This window comes from Daucus carota, chromosome 1 (genome assembly GCF_001625215.2).
Source record: "Daucus carota subsp. sativus chromosome 1, DH1 v3.0, whole genome shotgun sequence".
NCBI lineage: Eukaryota > Viridiplantae > Streptophyta > Magnoliopsida > Apiales > Apiaceae > Daucus > Daucus carota.
The window spans coordinates 4644841-4667446 of NC_030381.2; the positions used below are offsets into that span (position 1 = coordinate 4644841).

At 35.6% G+C, this 22606-nt stretch overlaps 1 protein-coding gene across 3 annotated transcripts; it reads right to left on the reverse strand.

Moving 5' to 3' along the window:
* Positions 1-1473: 1473 nt before the first annotated feature.
* On the reverse strand, positions 1474-19436 carry LOC108216509 (uncharacterized). 3 transcript variants are annotated; one of them, XM_064090989.1, is made up of 13 exons: positions 19207-19436; positions 18809-18954; positions 15109-15249; positions 14420-14550; positions 5649-5855; positions 4998-5176; positions 4735-4835; positions 3903-4073; positions 3484-3539; positions 3316-3373; positions 2387-2507; positions 2186-2296; positions 1474-2047 (listed from the first exon to the last, which is right to left on the reverse strand). In XM_064090989.1, the coding sequence occupies exons 1-13, from the start codon at positions 19214-19216 to the stop codon at positions 1947-1949; spliced, it is 1533 nt and encodes a 510-aa protein (XP_063947059.1). In that variant the 5' UTR covers positions 19217-19436; the 3' UTR covers positions 1474-1946. The 3 variants fall into 3 exon arrangements, with proteins under 3 accessions (XP_063947059.1, XP_063947060.1, XP_063947061.1); XM_064090990.1 differs by having other exon boundaries at positions 1803-2020; positions 19207-19347; XM_064090991.1 differs by lacking the exons at positions 1474-2047; positions 2186-2296 and having other exon boundaries at positions 2429-2529; positions 19207-19347.
* Between the last annotated feature and the right edge of the window lie 3170 nt (positions 19437-22606).

Below are 22606 nucleotides of genomic sequence, written 5' to 3' on the forward strand. Positions count from 1 at the left end.
TATTTTATAGAAAATTGAAGTTATATAAATTTTTATTTATAAATGTGACAAAGATATGATGATAGATTTATAGTCTTAATAAGTTAGGAAAGAAATGTATGACATTCTTTTATTCACCCTGAAATTATAATATATTTGTTTATTTAAATATTATCAAAAAAACAACAAAGTTGAATAATATGATCATAAATATATTAAGAAAAAAAACTTTAGTAAAACAATCCATAAAAGTTTGATAATCTTTTGATACATATATCGTATATAATATATTTAATCTATTATAAGGAAACATATTAATATAATTCATACATTGATATGTAATATAGATAAGTTTTAACATTAAAACATTATTTCATATAAAATTAGTATTCACTAATTTAAAATTTTATACTGAATTGCAAAATAATTAATTATGTTTTCAAATTGTGAAAGATCTTTCTCAGATATCATCAATTGAAATATTTAAACATTTTACAATCGAAAAAAATTAGAAATAATTATTTTAACAATTAAAATACATAGAGAGTAGTTCATTAAAATTAATAATAAATTATCTTATTTTAATTATTATGTCATCATCGGTAACTTAGTATCCTCTATTATATTTATTACTAAGAACTTATTTAGCCAAATTTTAAAAAGTATGTGTTCTTAAAATTAAATTTTAGTTTGATATTAAAATATTTTACATTATTAATTCAAAGTATTATAAAGGCAAACTAAATACATATATTTAATATCATGCTTTTTTGAAATGATATTTAATTTCAGTTTTTAAACTTAAAATTATACAAAATCCAAAACCTAAAAAATTGTATTAATAGTATTGATATCACAATATAGAAAACATATAAATAATAATCAAGAACATTTAGGATAATAGAATATAATATCATTAACAAGTTATATTTGAATAAATTACATACTTTTTTAAATTTTCAAAAAGGTATATTGAATATATTACATAACTTTTGTAATAAATAATAAATATCTTGTAAAACTAAATTCGATTGTTCACATAAATATAAGTTATTTTAGCTCTTTTAATATTTATTTGTTGATTGAACGAATGAATCGAAAAACTAGGAACAATTTGTTAATCAAGGAATCGGGAAACTATTAGAAAAAAGAATTATAAACATACAAGTAGATATCAGTTTTCTTATGGAACAGAAATTAATTTTATTCTAATCTAACGGTGTTTATTTGTTCATATACGATCTAACGGATGATAAGCTTTTGGACCATACAACCATGCGACCAAATTATCTCCCTTACACTTATTATATATAAGTGTAATTTGTTAAATTTAATTAGTGTTTGGCAAATTAAATACAAGTCCTATTTGTTGAAAAATCACAAGTTAAAAATTATTAAAAATGTCAATCTAATAAATTTCATTCTAAGATAGTTAAACTTAATTCATATTCAAGACAAATGTTAAAAATCACAAGCTAAAAAATCCTCAAAAAATTCAATATAAATCTCAGGCCAAGGTCTTTAATTTCCCATAATAAACATCAACATAAAAATACAAAACAAAGTTACTGAGTTAGATCATATATATACATCTCATATTTAATTGAAGACTCATTAGTCCAACTAAAGAGTACATCTTTGGAAATCCACAATATTTAACCTTCATATCCAAATTTACAAGTTTGAATGGATCACCATGGGCCATAGAAGTTGATAGTTGAGATTGAAGAGTTGATCACCAGGAGTGAGTTATATTTTGGCGTCCATAATAATAATTTGGAGATTAAGAAGTTGATCAGAGTTCTAGATTAAGCTCTATTATCTTTTAGAGACCAACTTAAAACTTGGATGATAAATCCAAAGTATGGCCATTTCAGCACTTTGCTAAATTTCAAGTAGAGCCCGTTGATATCAAGGTAGAAAATGAACGAATTCAGAAGACAGTGAATTTGGGTTTTAAAGGCAAACTACGGCCACCGCATATGAAAGAGACCGTCTCGAGATCCAAGCCAGGCTTTCCCCCAATAAGAGTGCTCATCATCTATATAGTCACCCCTTGCACAGTTATCTGCCAAGCAATGTCATTTGATATCCTTGCAAAATTTAATTACCTATGTTCAAGTGTGTGCATGTCATCTATTTTTTTGCTTTTGTTTTTCGGATTTTTCTTATCGTATTAGGGAGGGATTGATACCAAAAAAGATACCTTCGCTTTTCTGCCAACAAACAACTGAGGGGATAGAAGTCATGAACTTCTCCTCCAACAGTAGTTCTCCAGACTTGATACTCCAAAGCCGCAATTTGCTGTCTTCTCCACCTATTTTGATTTAGTATTTATATAAGCTAGACTTTAAAAACTACTAGGAATACATAAAAAGATTATACTACATAAGCTTTAAACTGTAACCTGATGCAACAAAGTTCTCTGATGGGTCAACTCCAAGCTGAATTTTAGTATGAGAATTCACATTTCCCTCGTAAGATTGCACAGCCCCCCTCTGAACCATTCTTTGATCATAAAGTTTGATCTGAGAAGTGAACATGTTATGACTGCCAAAAAAAAGGTTATAGCAAACATTTGCAAGAGTAGAGATCAATTTTGGACATAAGTACTTGAATACTTGTAAGGAAAATTTAATTCCAATCTTATCAGTATATGGATCATTAAACCTTTGGTTCAAATGATGTTAGGTGCTGGAATATAGCACAGTCGCCAAATTCGCAACAGCTTACCCCTGGTTAGTCAATCATTACTGGATAGTGGATTCTCTCTTTTACATTTTTTTTTGAGGAGGGGGTGTCATTCATCTGCCATTCCAAAAGGTAGCATGCTACTTCCACAAATTTTCTCAGTAAGATCGAAAACGGGTCCAAACTACCACTCCCACATTCTGGCGACCTATTAAAGCCAGCAATTATCTCTTGTAGAGTGTTTAAAAAGAGAATTCTGTGATAAAGATCTTACTAGTTCTGGGTACCTTTGTAAGTCTAAGCCAACCAATTGTAAAAAGTTTCCAACTTGTAGGAGCTAATAAACATATAATAGTTACCAGCTCAATTATCTACTACTATTCTTATCATCTTTAGTGAACATGCTTTCTTTATGCTTATTGATCTGAAAGTTCTACTGTTATGCTCTAGACTTCCTCAAGAACTTGAGGAAGATCTACTGAATTAGACCTTAGGATGCTTTTGACTTCTTTTCTAAAATGAAAAGTTAAAAGTTCAATTCAGTCAATCCACTAAATAACAGGTAGGCTGAGAAAAATCTTGCACATGTGCAGAAAGGATATATTTTAAAATTTATTCACAAATTAAGAAAATGTAAGTGCTTACAGATCCATCCATGGAGCTCGCTAGAAAGTATTGGTCATACAACTTAAGTGATGCCAAACTGCATTAAAAAAAAAAATTATAAATCATTAGAGAGTGGAGGAGGGTGGGGGGGGGGAGGAGAGAGGGTGCGTGGACTGTAACTAATATGGGGTGTGTGAATGAACCTACCAGGAAATAGATGAAGGCATTGATATTGTACCATGGTGATGTATGCTCCCCATAAACTGCATAGCATCAGATCGAGAAATGATAAGACATATTTATAGAATGTATTGCTAAAAGACACAGGATCCGATGAAATCGTACAGAATTGTTTCAAACTATTAGGTAAAGAATTAATATCAGTATCTAGTATCTGGTCCTGAAATACAAAAGTGTACTGTCTAGATAATGCCAATTATGTTGTAATTAAAATCACAGGTTGAATATAAAGGCTAGATTATACAAATAATTTCTTCAATTCACAATGCTTTTACTACATACATAGACCAACTCTTTGCCTGTTTAAAGAAGACAAAGGGCGCATCATATGACAATAAAAATAATAAAATTATACTATCATGTATATACAGGGCAAAGAAAATAACCTCAAACCAGTGTTTCTTAGCATTTTGACTAGCTCCGCTCAATGACTTCCTAGTGTTGTTAGAATGCAGCGCGACTCGTTGTCTAGTAAGTCTAAAATTGCTGTGTGGCCTCAGCCGAAAATCAACGTTCACAATTGCTCCATTTCGCAGTCCACACAATGCACTATTCTCCTGGGAAAAAAAAACAAGTTCACTAGGCTGAAGATTCAACTCTGGAAGGAAGTTTATATAAGCACTATGGAGAGAAATTATTACTTGGAACATATTCTTGTAAGATATAACTCAAACTGTAAATTATGAGTATTACTATCCTTGCACAAAGAGAAGCCATTTTCTTGGATATAATATTTAAACTTTATCTGCATCTCATAACGACAAGTATAACTTACAGCACTGTTAATTAGGTCTCTTCTTAGTAAAACATGTACTCCATCCATTCCTTTACACTTTCCTTTTTAGGATGTCCCTCTCGATTCTTTACATTTAAAAACTTTCCAAAAGTAGTAAACTTTTATAATATAAAAAAATAATCTCACCCACTACTTTCATCCACCTTTCCCCATCTATCAGTTTAATATCAATGGGTCCACCACATTACCCACTTTTCTTACTCTTTCACACTATTTTATACATTTTTCTCAACCTCCATGCCCATACATTTTTCTCAACCTCCATGCCCACCCCTAATGTAAAGCATTGGGTGGGTGGGAGGGTGTATTACTCAACAAAGTGCAATATTAATTTAGTCATCACTTTTATAAACTTGTTTATCTTATTCAGATATAGGCACCTGTAAGACAGACACGTAATCAAGAGCTGTCTGGAAACTTACCGATTGATCCATTTGTACTGAGAAAATATCGCTCTTACAACGACAAACCCATAACTGTGATCCAGTTTCAATATTCAATAATGTAACTCCAAGGTTGGTTCCTATACGACCAAAAAGGTGGGGCTTGATTACAAAGTGTACAAATAAAAACTAATACTGCAAGATAAGCAAGTATCAAAAACATTTTTATGAGAGAATGAAGCAAGACTGAAATTCTTTAATTAATATGTGATTGACTAGCTAAAGAAAAGTTCTGAACTTGCCTATTAAAGCTTGACTACCCCTGGAGTTGCAATCTGCAGTCCAAACTGTGCGATTAAATGATGCAATTTCATAAAAATTTCCCTGTATCATGGGTAAACCTGAAGGGAGCGCATGTTGATGACTAAGGTTCAGCACAGAAACAGATCCACCAGATGTGTCAGATCCCAGGGTAGCAATCCTGTTCCCTTCTGTCAAGGTTTTACAAGTTCAATTTTCACTTACATAAGATAAAGCTTTGAATGACTACCTGAAGTTACTTGCAAACTGAGCCTATGTCAAAACCTCCCCATTTAAACAGCCAATTCAAAGCAGGAAAGCAAGATGATTTTCTGCTACAATACAGAAACTCAGAAACCATAAATGTGCAAGAAGATTGTTCATCACATCTGTGACTACATACATCCCAATAAAAATAGCAGAGAATAAGATGATAAGCCTTAACATGAGATAGTTCTCTAGTTGTGCCGATGGGTACCTTCTCTACCTTTATGCACATGCATAAAGGTAACAGACTCAGTTTCCTAAAGATATTGAAGATACATGATGCAAGAGATACTTAGAAGATAATACCGTTATTTATTAAGCAGCTTAAAAAATTATTCTTTCCTATAAAATAAAGATACACATCCTCACAAAAATTTAAAGGATACAAAATCTTATGCTGACCGGGCTTCCCGAATTTCTTTATGCAAGATATAGAAGAGGACATATTCAGTGAAGCTCCATCAAGTCTCCATAGATGTCCAGGTGATTGAGCAGATCTTTCTTTCGCTTTCGTATCAAGAGGCCATGCACAATCTGGTGTGCCTCTAACTCCATGAGTAAATTGTAGAGCATGTTTATCAACTACATGAAAACTGCAAAAGGCTAAATATGAAACGGAAACTATTTGCAAAGAATTATATGGAAATATTCACAACAAATATTCACAATAGGCTGACATTAAATGGTAACTAATAAAAACTAACAAAAGAATGGTTCTGATAGTCATTGTAGCTAAATAATATTAACCAAAGCATCCACAAGCTTACCTGTAATAGAATGCTAGCAAAAATGAACAAGGGCTCCAAGCAACTTCTCAATTAATAGCAACAAAAGACTGAGAAATAGAGTATTAGTACTGATTATAGCGTAACAAATTGCAGAGCTTTCGAGAGGCTCGCTCTCTCCCAGATCTATTAAGAAAAACTACACACAATATTTCGATAACCCCCTTCCACCGTCTTGCTCTGTCCTTAACCCTAGCAGCTCTCACCTTTCTCCAATGACACAATTGCCCCTGCATTGGAAATGTCTCTTTTACCCTTGAGCCTTGTCCTTGTAAATACTTTCATATTTGTGCCTTGACCCGGATGTGTTACATTTCCCCGCCCTGCAAGATTCACCTTGTCCTCAAGGTGAAATGAAGGGAAACGCTGTGACGTGAGTGTGATGTCCTCCCAAGTCGCCTCAAATGTGGGTAATCCCTTCCACTTGATTAACACCTCCATGTGAGCTGAGTTACCCTGGTGCACTTGCCTGACAGCTAAGACCTCTTCTGGTTCGACTACCAACTCCAATTCTGGAGACAACTGGTCTGGTATATTGGGGGACACAGGAGCAGTGCCAATGAACCTCTTCAGCTGGGAAATGTGAAAAACAGGGTGAATCCGGCTTGAGGCTGGTAACTCCAATTTATACGCCACCTTCCCCACCTTTTCCAGAACTAGAAATGGCCCATAGAAGCGAGATGCTAGCTTCTCAAACGGCCTCCGTGCGAGAGAACTCTGACGGTACGGCTGTAACTTAAGGAAAACTTGATCCCCGACCTCAAACACCTCATCCCGACGGTGCGTATCAGCAGCAGCCTTCATGCGTTGCTGGGATTGTAACAAATGAAATTGCAAATCAGCTAAAATGGCATCTCTTTCCAGCAACATTTCATCCAAACTATGCACTGGGGTCTGACCACGACCGAAGTGTAACAGCTGAGGAGGATCGCGGCCATACACAATCTTGAAGGGACTGAACTTTGTAGAACTGTGGGGAGCAGTATTATAAGAAAATTCAGCCCATGACAACCACTGAGCCCAGGATTTTGGTTTGCCCCCAATGAAACACCGCAAATAAGACTCCAAACCCTTGTTCACAATCTCGGTTTGGCCATCCGTCTGAGGATGGTAGGCTGTGCTGTGCTTCAAAGCAGTCCCCTGTAAGCGAAATAACTCCTTCCAAAACAAACTCAGAAAAATCCGGTCCCTATCGGAGACAATGGAAACTGGGAAGCCGTGTAAGCGTACAATCTCACGAACAAAAACCTCCGCTACAGTGGGAGCAGTGTATGGGTGTTTCAACCCAATAAAATGAGCATACTTAGATAAGCGATCAACCACAACAAAAATCGAATTAAATCCTTTAGACAAGGGCAACCCGTCAATAAAATCCATAGAAATATCATCCCAAATCTGAGATGGTATTGGCAAGGGCTGTAATAGCCCGGCAGGAACCTGTTGAGACGCTTTTTGCTGCTGACAAATCAAGCATTGCTGGACATATTTAGCCACATCTCTCCGCATACCAACCCAGTACCAATCCCCTGCTAAGCGTAAATAAGTCCTAAGCTCGCCCCCGTGGCCACCCACCACCGAGTCATGATACTCATAGAGCAAGGAGGGAATAAAGCTGGAGGACTGTGATATGACGCAACGCTCTTTGAACCACAACCGGCCTTCTTTCAAATAAAACCCATTAACATTCCCAGTACTCTGGCTCACCGTGGTGACCAACTTCTGTATCACCTTGTCGGCTGCCAATTCTTTATCTAATTCTGTCCAATCTATGGCAGCTCGCGAAACCAAGGCATTCAACCCAATTTCCGCTTGTTTCCGGGACAGAGCATCCGCAGCTTTGTTAGTCAGCCCTGGCTTATAACGGACCTCAAAATCAAATCCCATCAGCTTACGGACCCATTTCTGATACTCCACATTCACCTCCCGCTGTAACATGATATGCTTAAGACTCTGCTGATCAGTGCAGACAATAAAATGGCGGCCCGCAAGGTAATGTCTCCACTTCTGAATTGCTAGGCAAATCGCCATCAATTCTTTTTCATATATTGATTTTTGACGGGCCTGGACCCCCAACAATTTGCTGTAGTATGCTAGAGGTCGGCCTGCTTGCATCAGAACCGCACCAAGGCCAAATCCGGAGGCGTCGGCCTCAATCACAAACTCTTTTTCGAAGTCTGGTAATGCCAGCACAGGGGGGTTAATTAGAGCAGCCTTAAGGTTCTGAAATGAGTTCGTAGCGTCCTCAGACCAGCCAAACGAATCCTTCTTTAACTGCTGAGTCAATGGTTGAGCAATGTGGGCATAATTGGCTATAAAACGCCGGTAATAGCCGGTCAAGCCCAGAAATCCGCGGAGCTCCCTTAAATTGCGGGGTTGAGGCCAATCCAACATTGACTGGACCTTCTCCATATCCACAGCCACCCCAGCACCCGAAATCATGTGCCCCAAATATGATATAGTAGTCCGCCCAAAGTCACATTTCTTCAAGTTAGCATACAACTGATGTTTGTGAAGCAGTTCCAAAACCAACTGCAGGTGATGAATATGCTCAGATTCGGACTTGCTGTACACTAGGATGTCGTCAAAAAAGACGAGGACGAAGCGTCGAAGGTAAGACCGGAACACGTCATTCATCAATGACTGAAAGGTTGCCGGTGCGTTCATGAGGCCGAAAGGCATGACCACGAATTCGTAGTGGCCATTGTGAGTTCTGAACGCGGTTTTGTGGGTGTCCTCGGGGGTGACAAGGATATGATGATAGCCAGCCTTAAGATCGAGCTTCGAAAAAATCTGTGCTCCCTTCAATTCGTCCAGTAGTTCCTCAATGACCGGAATAGGATACTTATCCGGAATTGTTTCTTTATTCAGGGCACGGTAATCCACACAAAACCGCCACGATCCATCCTTCTTGCGAACCAACAACACCGGGCTCGAGTATGGGCTTTTAGAAGGTTTAATGTAACCGGCAGCAAGCATTTCTGCAATTAATTTCTCAATTTCGTCCTTCTGACTTTGGGGATAACGGTAAGGTCGAGTACCCACTGGATTGCTGCCCTGTCTGAGATTAATGGAGTGCTCATGACCCCGGCTTGGAGGTAAACCTGATGGATTCTGAAAAACTCCCGAAAACTGACCCACAGTTGTGTGAAGGAAGGCCGGAATCCGGTGTAACTGCTGTTCAAAAGACTCCGCAAGAGACACTGATGTATCCAACTGGTTGCACTCCACCCAATATCCCACACCGGTTTTCCGTAATTGACGAAACATGGCTTTCAAGGACACCTTGGCATGAACCAAAGATGGGTCACCCACGATGCGAACTGGAAGTCCATTAAGATCAAAGCGCATCTCCTGGGTCTTCCAGTTAGTAGTGACGGGGCCCAACTTTTCAAGCCACTGTACACCCAGAATTATATCCGAACTTCCCAAAGTTAGCGGCAAAAAATTCTCAAACACAGCCACGCCCCCAGCCAACTGGAGTTGAACATTCTGGCATACACCCTGCCCAGTAATGGCTTCCCCATTGCCCAAACTCACCCCAAATTTACCCGACTCTGTGACAGGCAGCTGTAGTTTCTCTACGACAGCCCGGGACACGAAATTATGCGTGGCCCCGGGGTCTATCATCACCACCACTTCCTCAGTACCAATATAACCTAACAATTTCATGGTTTTAGGATTTGAAAGCCCAATGACAGAGTTTAGTGATACCTCAGTATGAAAGGGGTTCTCCAGAACCGGCTCCTGTACCACTAACTCCACCTCTCCATCCTCTGCATCCTCCTCCATAAGCAGCACACTCAGCTCTTTGTTTTTGCATCTATGCCCTTGAGCCCACTTATCGTCGCAACGAAAACACAACCCCTTAGCTTTCTTGTCCATCAACTCCTTCTCCGTGAGACGCTTGACTTCGCCCCATGGCTTGGCACCACTGAGCAGTGGGGGCAGTACCTTAGGCGAGGCCACAGAAGCCTGAGATTCAGACCCACTAACTGCACCACCCTTGTTTGGCACTGTAAAATTCGAACCCCCTTTTCCCGTCACAGCATAAGAGCCCGATTTAATTGAGCCTCCCCCCCCTTTTAGAGTGCCAGTCACCTTATTGCGCTCTTCTACTCGCATAGCCAATTCCATGGCCTGTTCGAGTGTAATGGGATTCAACAGACGCACCTCGACCTTGATATCGTCCCGCAGGCCATTGATAAATTGTCCCATCAAAATATTCTCGGAGATGCGGTCAAGAGGTGCCGCCATCTCTATGAACTTTCGACGATAGTCCAGTACCGTAGTGACTTGAGATGTGGCCAACCACTGCTCATACAACGAGCCACCATTAGTAGGTCGAAACTGACGGAGGATGAAGTCCTTCAAATCCACCCACAATCGTATTGGTCTCCTCTTATGTTCCCACTGGTACCAACGTAAGGCGTCACCCTCCAATGCCACCACAACAGCCTCGAGCATCTCCTCCTCAGTCAGTCTATAAAAGCTAAAATAGCGTTCAACCCTCAAAATCCAACCGTCAGGATCAGTACCATCAAACACTGGCATATCCAATTTTCTATACCGCCAATTGCCCTGACCAGCCCCTGAGCCACCCGAACCATATCCCCCATGTGTCGTATGACTCCCAGGAACTCCAGATCCAAAATGCCCAAATCCCGGACCATCATTCACAGGCACCCCCATCCCCACTGAAGGTCCAAGTCGACCTCCCACAGCCACCGAAGGGCCCCCTCCAGTACCCCCAATCGGCGAGCCGAGATGGTTGGCACTGCCCTCTCCTTTGTCTACCACTTGGCCCAAAGATGAGTGAAAACTCGAAAGGGTAGATCGCATCTCAGAGTGAAACTTCAATTGATCAGATCTGATCATATTAATCATTTGTTCCTGGTGCTCACGAGCACGACTAAGGCGCCCTTCCAGTCGCATGGCGAGAGTATCAAGTTCCTCACCTTGCTTGCGCACCGCCACAGCTTGCCCTTCCACCAACAACTCAGTTAACGAATGCTTCATCGCAACCAGAGCTGCATCAACCGCCTTAGTCACCATTTCCGACATCGACTCCTCAATTGTCGTCGCCTTGTCCTCCAATTGCTCGATCCGCTGATTAACAGTCGGTGGTCCCATAGATCGAAGGCTCTGATACCAATTGTAATAGAATGCTAGCAAAAATGAACAAGGGCTCCAAGCAACTTCTCAATTAATAGCAACAAAAGACTGAGAAATAGAGTATTAGTACTGATTATAGCGTAACAAATTGCAGAGCTTTCGAGAGGCTCGCTCTCTCCCAGATCTATTAAGAAAAACTACACACAATATTTCGATAACCCCCTTCCACCGTCTTGCTCTGTCCTTAACCCTAGCAGCTCTCACCTTTCTCCAATGACACAATTGCCCCTGCATTGGAAATGTCTCTTTTACCCTTGAGCCTTGTCCTTGTAAATACTTTCATATTTGTGCCTTGACCCGGATGTGTTACATTACCATTTAACTTCAATTTTTTTTTACGGAGATGTGCTTTATATGAATACACATTGTGTAGTCATTCAAGTATTTAATTGATCCAGGAAATAGGCGATGCATATATAAATCCCACCAATGTGTTAATTGTTCTATGATTCAAATCATACTTCTTAAGGCATATAGGTAATGCTAGGGGCTAGTGCACCGCCTAGGCGGTCATTAGGCGATTACACGTTTAACTATAAAAGATAGAGGCACTATGGATCCAAAGATGTGGTGGTGGCTTGTTCATGGAGCTTCAGCTCCAAATATTCAGAGAATAGCTTTGAAGCAATTAGGACAACTTTTCCTTTATTCATTCATTCAGTTAAAAGGAATAAGATGCTACCAACTCGGGCAGAGGACTTGGTTTATGTGCACACCAATCTGCACCTCCTTTCCAGAAAGAGTGATCATTATCTGAAAGGAGAGACAAGGTTGTGGGATGTTGGCGGTGATCACTTTGATCAACCTGATGGTGCTAAAGAGCTTGAGATAGTGAGCCTTTTACTTGATGAGCCCGAGATGGAAGCCATGATTTATGCTGATGATGATATTTAGTGTCAAATTAATATTATGTTTTTATTTTCTAAGACTTAGTATGATGTCTTTTAATTGTAAAGACTTGGTGTATATGACTACATAGTTTACTAGTTCTTGCTTTTGCTAAATAAGTTCTTGCTTTGCTATATAAATATATATATAATATATTTTTTTTTACTTTTTATTATTTGCTGTATCCCTGGGCACTCGCACCCAAATCCCCATTTTTTAAAATTTGCCGAATTCACATATCCCCGAACCCATGCTTCACAGTATAGCAAAGAAGGAGATAATAGAGTTAGAAACCCTGGAGAGAGTACATTAATGGAAGAAAGTTCCAATTTCATATCATTCAACATGATGAAAAATACAACTGATAGATCAATTATATAATCTCACAAATGAGTAACTACTTTAATTATAAGATGGAAATGCCTTTGCCCTCAATTAAAAGACAGAAATGCCATTGCCCTTAATCAACTACACTAATAGCAGTAGTACCAGTAGCAGTAGGAGTAGCAGTAGTAGCAGCAGCAGCCGCAGGAGCGGCGGTAGCAGTGGAGTAGTAGTAGTAGTAGTAGTAGTATTAGACTATTAGTAGTAGTAGTATTAGACTATTAGTAGTAGTAGTAGTAGTACTACTACTACTACTAAGATAGGCTACTCCAAACAGTGTCCATAGTATTTATCATACGTTAACAAAATAACTAACGGTTACTAAGACATATAAGAAACGTATGTGCGTTGGAGTAACGAGGCCAACATTGATGGCACAAAACTTCATGCAACCTGTTTTGACCGAAAGGAAATAGACATCAACATTGGATGTGATGACCAAAAAGTACAATTTTCATCCAGGGAATGGTAGGCCTTTATCATCAGGAGAAGTATGGAGAGGAAGGGACTTTGATTGGGAAGGAATAACTTATAGTAGAGAGATATAGTGACAAAAAGTGGAATGCTTGTAATGAATGTTATGACAAAGTTCAATTCAAATTATTAGTCAAGACTATGGTTATATGGAGGGGGGGAGGGAATAACTGATCATCAAAAGATGTAGTAACTAAAAGAGGAGGTACAAGTGGATAAATATTGTGACAAAGTCGACTGAAACAGATAGTTATATAGTTGAATAATAGCCGATAGACCAACTATGGCATATGGATTCAAGTTTTTGGGGACAAAGAAGGTGTATAAATGAAGTTGAAAGTTGCTTTAAGAAGGATGTTAATGTGGACAAGTGGTGATATGACAACATACATGATGAGGTTTTCTTCAGAACGTAACATAGAGCAATTCACATCCATTACTAATAATGAAATAAAGCAAGAGGGTAGACTGCAGTTAATTAGTAGATGATGATAGTACCATCCACTGGGGATGGCAGCTTTGAGAGGGTGAGAGGAGAGACTCGTATGATTTTTATAAATTACTACATTATCTTCTACAATATTATTTTATGATGTTTTGCACTTCACAATGCATGCCTTTTCTCTACATAATCTTAAATAAGGACTTAAAATCATCTCAAGATCTACTCAAACTGTATTATTTGATTTTTTTTTTAAGAGTCAGGTCCTCGTGCAACCTTTCTTTTCACTTATTATAATTTGGTGAGACACATTACACATCTTTGTTCGGTTATAGTTATATAACGAGAGAGAGTCATATTACCACATTTTATTGGTGTAAAATTTCTTTCTTAAATACCCTAAGTCTCATTTAGTCCAAAAATTCTCTCTACTCAAAAGAGTTAAAACTAACAAAGTTTTTTTTTTAAAAAAAAGTTATTTATATGTTTAATCAAACTTTTGAGGTGCCTTATAAGTAGGTCATTTTTTAAGACTATCTAATGTTACCCAAAACAAATTTTGTACAGTCATACAACATATAGGAAATTATGCACAATTGTTGATGTATTTATATAACAGTTTTCATATTGACCATAGCCATTTAGACCAAAACATATCAAAAGAAAAGAATATACATTATACTCAGTTGGTGGGCATGCCCATGCCGGCATGCCCTGAAAACCTTTATTGAACACAAGTTGTAGGTGATAAGATTTGTCAGGTTATTACTACTTTGCGCAGTCATCTACGCACTAACTGACTACAAAAAATATGATCAAGCCCATGTTTTAATAAATTATAAATGTTTTATATACCATGTTTTAATAAATTATCAGAAACATAAATTTGCATTGTTAATCATGTATTCTAGAAAATATGAGTTAAGAGTACACAGTGTTATGCATATCAAAATAACATTATAATACTATATATGTCCCGTATACTAAAAATTTGTTTAATCACAAGGCATACCTGAGATAACCATTTGTACCGCCTGCTAGTAGAACTTCATTCTTAACGTCCCCATTTTGCATGGCAGTACTACAATCTACTTGCTCCAAGGCACTATAAGCAATACCATCTGTCCCACTATACCTCCAAATCTGAACCATAAAGTCAAACTAAATGCAAGTACTAGTAATAATATAATCAATCATGAACATCTGACAAAAGGATGAAATTAAAGACGGTGCATGTCTGAACATATCAACATGAGTCTCATTAAATCATCTATGGTTATTAACCTGACTATAGGAAAAAAACGTTCAGCATTTCTCTAACCTAGTAATACTCACTATTAACAAAAATATATGGAAGTAAAAATGTTCAAATATCAAGAAAGTGTTGATTGTCAATGTCCATTGTACCAGGAATTTGAAATCAAGAAATAGTTTTTGTTGCAACATGGTAATTCTTAACATTATCAATTACACAGCTAACAGTTTGGCTAGAAATATATTTCCAAGATATTATAAATAACTATGTGGAACCTTCTGAAATATGAGAAAAAAGAACTGTATACAGCATGGCACACTCAACAGACTCATATATTCTTTAAGGGTACGAATTAATTAAGGGTTATGTGTATTAACAACACTCGAGAACTGATACAATAAATTCTCAAGTTATGAAACTATGTGCATATGATTGGATGAGCATACCGTAGGTTCTGATACTAGTCCCTTTGTACATTCCTCCCTAAAGTTGTATTTTCCTTTCGCAGAAATGATGACATGACCATATAACTCCCTGCTTAGAAGCATTTTAGCGGTAGCTCTTCTATATACTTTACGTATCATAGACTGTGATGCACAAAATTAGATATTAGCTCTGTGAAGACTGAACAAGAGATAGGCATTACACAAACACTAAAATAAGTGTTGTATTTCGAAATGAAAGTATGCCTCAAGAAATGTGATGAGAGAGCATAAACAGCAGTGTTCAATATTTTTAAATTGGTATCTTTTAGTATTGATTGAAGGCAGATCAGATCCACACGTCAGACAGTGTCAAAAAAACAAAGACTTGGGAACATTATATAAGGATCCGAGACTTTAATCAATTTGGACAGGGCAATACATCAGGGTGGGTACAATATATTGTTCTCTCCAGACACAGCATTTCGAAAAAGTAAAAAAAAAAAAAAAAAAAAAAAAAAAAAAAAACACTGTCCAGATACCTTCCACTTCAAAAAAGAAAAACAAAAAGGCTCTGTCCTCTGCCTCAAACATCTTCTCATCAGGCCCTCCTATTTTTCTTCTTCTTCACTCTTCTTAATTTTTAATTAGGGTATATAGGCTAATTCATCACTATACTATACTGAAACTTTCAGTTAGTCACCAGCCCAAAAAAGAAAATTCATTTAGCCTGCAATCATATCACTGGACTTCAAAACACTTGCACTGCCGTTTAAATGCATCGAATCTTAACAGAGCACGTTAAATTAAGCCACGTCAGATGCAACGTGGGAGCCATATCAGCAGAGCCAGCTATTAACATGTGCAAGTGGAGCATTTGCACAGGGCCTCAAATTTTAAGGGGCCCAAATTTGATAAATCACTATGCATATTATATATTTTACTTAATTTGATTAAATAGATTGTTTGTTTATTTATTTATCTTCAAATCTTTAACTTTTTGTATAAAAAATTACGTAAATATCAAATAAGAATTTAATGTTCATAGCCATTAAAATTTAACTTATGTAGTTTTCTTTTATAATTTATTATTTAATATTTGTTTGTAAATTGATTTTATATTAAATAACGTAAACAATCACATATACAATATAATATTACTTATTTGTAAAAATAGATTATTCAATATAACATTGTTTTATTGATTTTTATATTAATATAAATAACGTTACTTCTATATAATTTATTATTTATGATTTTTAACAAAATAAATTTATATGAAAATATAATTTTTACATTTTCAGGGGCCTCGTTTTTTTTCTTTGAACAGGGCATCCCAGAATGATTAGTCGGCCCTGCATATCAGCGTCCACATCAAAATTAAAATCATGAACCTAATTTACCACTAAATTAAATGCGCATGTTCCATATTAATTTTTATTGAATTATAATCACACATAAAACTTTTATAATTAAATTTTTGTATACAAATCATCGGTATCTCTTTAAAAATATATTTGTGCTTGTATCAATTTATAAGCATATGGATTAAATGAGTACGTAAAATTTTAAATTTAATCAACGTGTAATCATTTAGAACAAAAATTAAACATTTACAACATTTACACTTTCGGTGCAATTCATAGATAACAAAAAACTAGATAGAAAATTGTGTTATTTATAAATATTCATTTGCTCATATCGACTAAAAGGCATATATATTAATTGCGTGTTTTCAAATTGAAACATTCGGAAAAGTTAAACATTTGAATATGTTGTACTTTTGGTACAAATCTTCACTGTTAAAATAATTAAAATTGAAAAACGTGGAATCTTTTGTAAGAATATGAATTAAATGAATTAAACATGTATGTTCAATTTTTAATTTAATTAATTTAAAATTATAATTAGTTGGTGATCTAATTGAAAATGATACGATATCGAGTGATGAGTCTATATATGTCATGTCAGCATCCATGTCATTTTTCGTCAGGGGATTTAACGGGATTAAAGGTGGAAACCTTTATGCAAGTTTTAAATAGTTCAAGTATTTGATCGAAAACTTTTTGAGTTGGTGACTCAACCAAAAGTTCCACTATAGTTTAGTGATGATTTAGCATCTTTACCTTTTTTTAATTATCTCTTCGTGCAACATCACCCTTTGACTACCTACAAATTTCTCTAACGACCTTTGACTATCTACAATTTTCTCTAACGAGAAGTGCGCATTATCCAAATAGCCCGTGTCCATATCCATGTCAACAAGGATATAGTTGGGTTTCCCAAAGAGTTCGAGCTTCACAGCCCGTGTAAAGTAATCATGAAATGGACAGGTATGGGATTTGAGTCGAGTCCCACTAATTGCACTATCCCCTGAACTCTCCCAGAAACCAATCAAGCGAAACATAGGTTCGCTTGGGATGCATAATTATGGCGTGTTGGAGGAGACAGACAAAAAGATCAAATTTGGTGCTTTGGTTAACTTCGGGTAGTCAAGTGCATATGAATTTTCCCATTACCTGCTAATCCAAATCCAAAGATAGCTAACTCTAAGGTCATGGCATGTGTGCACCAACTTTGAAATATGGAGAAACCATAATTATAGTTTTCTAATATGAAAACTATAATTATATTGAGACCGCCAATCTTCCATCTCTCGGATATTTTCTTTAATGACCGATGTGTTAAAGTTTTGGTGCGATAACAAAGTACATCAAGTTACAATACCCCAAAGTTTGTACTTTCAACACAATTGTCACAAACTAAGAAATTTCATAACTGGTAAATAAGTACAGATGTCCAATATAATGACAGTTTTTGTATTAAACATCAATGTGTTTAGTTTACTCTAATTTGAAGTACTAATGTTTGCAGACACTTAATCTCATGAAATCAGAGCGAGACTTCTTTGATAAGCATATCATGATAAATTCATTTATGCTTGGCTCCCTGAAATCAACCAAAACACCAAATTTTATCTTTATGTTATCCTCTCATGTACCCCATAGCTACACACCATTAAGGGGTCGTTTGGTTGTGTGGTATCAGGAATCAGGTATGGGTATGAAATCAACCAAACCCATACCTAGTGTCTGGTTGGACTTTTTTTATCCTCATACCCATACCTTAAACCCCCATATTATGAATTTTTGAAACCCAAAAGTAGATGTGGGTATGAGATGCTGGTAGGGGGTATCATTGTTGGTTTTGTTTTTTTATTCTTCGCAAAAATACGAATGACAAAAAAATATATGTGTACAAATAATTGTTATTAATGATAATTGAAATTTTATAATTTTTTTATCTGATAAAATAAAATAATTTAAACAATAACATAATAATATTTAAAATTAAACATATTTATTCCAATACTCAACCAAACACATGATATCAGAAATGATACCTTAACCCCATTCCTCCATAACCCGATTCCTAATTCCAACCCCATATCGTTCCACGAACCAAACGACCCCTAAAGGAACTACTATTGGTTTGTTGAAGTATAACGCAATTATGTCAAATCCTCTCCCATGACTAAAACATATTAAGCAAGACTAGCAACACCATGTTCCGGATTACAAACAATACTAATAAGCATAAATAGCACTCAAAAAATCCATTAAAATAATAGGAGAAGCTCATATTGACCGTAAAAGAACTGGAAACACGAAAGAGTAAATTCAATAACATGATACTAAAAGAAAAGGGAAGCGAAATAATAAACCTGTTCAGGTTCAGTCGAAGATTTATGAGCACGGCTTGAGGAAGAAGAAGCATTATTATCATTATTACTTCGAGATGAGCCAGGAATAGGGCCTCTGATAGGGAAGTATCTGTTCTTCTCAGCATCGAAATAGAAACCTGGAAGCTCTGTAATTCATAACATATCTATAAGTACACAATCTATCAGAATAATTATGATACTTATGTTAAATAATTATCTCTAAACATCGAGGGGAGGGGGAAGAGGGAGGGAAAGAGGGAGAGAGAGAGAGAGAGAGAGAGAGAGAGAGTTATGTTGAACAATTATCTCTAAACATCGAGAGAGAGGGGGGGAGAGAGAGGGGGGAGGGAGAGAGAGAGAGAGAGGGGGGGAGGGAGGGAGAGAGAGGGAGAGAGAACCTTGCGGCATGTCTTCAAGTAGATGCTAAACTCTGAATATGAAAAAGCTGAGGGAGGGGGCGAGAGAGAGAGTCGAATGAATATGCAAAATTGCCGCCGGTGCTATGTTTTATGGAGGTCGTGTGTGTGAGAGAAATTGCTTATGTAAGATTCTCCGGCAAAACTGAACTGGAGTTATGTTTGAGCAGGCGGGTTCCCGTTGCACTTAGGTTTTTGTGTCGAAGTTTCGAAATTTCGAGGGGTGTATTCGATTGGGATTTTAATGGATTGTTTTTAGTCTATGGATTTTAATGGATTGTGTTTGATTTTGATTTTGTGCGGATTCTTGATAAAATGTCGCAGAGTTGATAGGATTTAAGCACAATGCTTCAAAATCCCATTGATTTTGATGGGATTTCAAAAAACTTAAAATACACTGAAGAATGCCACAAAATCCTTCATTTTATGAAATGCAAAAAAATCCATCAGCATTTGAATACCATCAGATTTTAATGGATTTTAAACAATCCCAATTGAATACCATCGGATTTTAAAGCATAATTTAAAATCCCAATTGAATACCACCAGATTTTGTAGCATAATTTGAAATCCCAATTGAATACCTCAAGATTTTAATGGATTTCAAACAATCCCAATCGAATACCCTCGGATTTCATGAATGCAAAAAAATGCTTTAAAATCCCAATCCAATACACCCCTCTTCGATTTTCTTTATCGTAGTTGTAAACTTGTAATGGCTTTGGCTCGACAAATTTTGGGCGAAAGTTCCCGAGTATATATGATTTCATTAATTTAATATTCTATTCGGAAAGGTCGTTATTATAATAAAATAAAAATTAATATAAGTTTTATGTAAAAATTAGTTACAATAATTTATAAAATAATATACTATAATTTCATGAAAATATATAATAATATAATCTCACGAGGCTAATTTAAATTTAAACCAAGAAAGTAAATATAATTATTGTGGAATCATATTTGATTTTAAAGTACTAGTGTGTAATTAATTTTTGTCAAGAATAGTATCATATTTTTACTTTATAATTATGTGTTTAATTTTCATATGTAATATCGGTTTTCTGGAAAAAAAAATTAGAGGACAACTATGTTATGGACAAAATTATGACTATTTTTTTCAAGTAAAATATGATAATAGAGAAGTTGTTATGGATGTGGGTCATATTACGTAGCCAGTGATATAATATATTTATCTTCTTTGAAATGGATAGAGATATTACGATGGCCGTGTCGTCATTAAGTATTATATGATAGTTGTATGGTTGTATGTGCTATGGAGATTTCATACTTTGAATTTAATCGGAATGTATAAACTATGACAATTCGAGAATTTGATTTTTGAGTCAAAAATGAGAGAAAATAAATGTAAGACTGACGATTTGGTTCTGGATAGTATTCATATCGACAAACCAATGCACAAACTCAATTAATAATGCACTATTCGTATGACAGACAAATCATATGTAAATTGATGACCAAATCCGAAATATAGTCACAACAAGAAATCAATACATGAAATCAGTTAATAGTTTAGGTTTTATCTCATATGATGAATAGATAAAGTGTACAAATATGCATTTTAAAATTTATCAAATTATATTTTACGAGACATTTTCAAAAGTCTATTGAAATGTAAGTAGTTATCTTGTAAACACATTCAGCAAGAATGGTAATCGTTAATTTTTCAATAGTTATATATTATTTTATCAAGAACCTATTACTATTTTTAATATATTTTGATATACGCTTGATTCATCATCTTTCGGAATATTATTTTTCACTTTTAAATAATACAATACATAAATTATAACATAAAAAATATATAGTAAATTTTATATCCACCGTGAAAGCGATTTGATAAATACGGAGTGTAGTGCTTGAATTTGTTTTAGGATTTCATCATAGCTTCTATTTACTGAAGGAGTGAATGAAAGCATATTGTAAAGTAATTTTAGTAGCATTTATAAGAGGCATTAGCTTGAATTAGAGCATGATATCTCAGTTCATTTCCATCTTCTTTTACTTAGTTATGTTTCTTCATTAGACGCCTCCATTGTCAGGGTGACAAAGATCAATGTCTATTAATACTTCTCGACTACTTCAAGTGCAACTGGTCATAAAACTGGTATTAGAGCTATTTTCAGTAATTCATCGGAAGATTTTAAAATTCTTTCGTAGAGATCATTCCAGGGCTAACAAGAATTAGATTTAGATTTTTTTTTGTTATAAGTAAGATAATCATATTAATTGAAAAAATCGAAGATACAATATTTGGAGAAACAAAATTTTCTTCATTTAAAGAAGTATATTATTTAACCGAAAATAAGTAAGTACTCTCGCACATTTAGACAATATCGCCTTCAATGTCTAAAAGAAAACCCATCAAAATAGTTCTCATTAGAATCACGTAAAAGTGAAATTCTATAAGGAAGAAACTCAAGGGGTCATAAACAAACTAAAGATTAAACTATTATCTTCTGATAACTAAAAGAAGTATCTTTCATTAAAATTGTAGCTAAGTTGTCTTGTACATCGAGGTACACGAGCCTTTCGATAATCTCTTACAAATCTCGTGAAAATAAATCAAATAAAAACAAAAGACATGAGTCAATATGTAAAAGTTATACATATTATATAAAATAAGAAAATTATGTTTGCTAATGAAATATTATAGAAAAGTGTGTGTACAATTGATTAAGAGAAAATAACATAAAATCTAGTCAATAATTTTTTTTAGTGATTTACTAAAAAAAATAAATAATAAATAATAACTTCATAACAAATACATAAATAAGTCAACAAAATAACATGTGGTTGCCTTTATAGGCCAAAAATATGTCCACAATCAGGTCATCCATATATGGCACGAAAAAATCTTCAATTAAAGCAAAATTAGCGAACTCCCTCGTTCTCAACCCTCCGTCGCACGATGACCCCACCTGACTATAAAAAATCATCCACCCGAAACAACCGTCAAGATATAAATATTCATTTATTTTTGATATTTCTCGTAGTTCACACCAATGTCTGGGAGAACAAAACATCGTCACCTACTCGACGAAACTACAACTGCCACCTTCTTGCTTGAATCGTCGTTCACTCTCTTCTCCCTACCACTCAGCATCATAATCATTCATTCTTCCACGTTGCCGTCATTAAATATGAGAGAGTATGAAAAATGAAGGAGTTTAATAAGTACAAGTGAAAGGGATGAAGGTCGGCAGAGAAGTGACGATTAGAAATTTAACTTTGAAATTCGACTCTCAAAACTATAAATTCTAATAATAAAAAAATAATTATTTTTATATTGGAAAATAATATTTACAAAAATTAAATTTACTGTATACTTAGTTTAATTTTTTTTGTCACAACTTAGTTT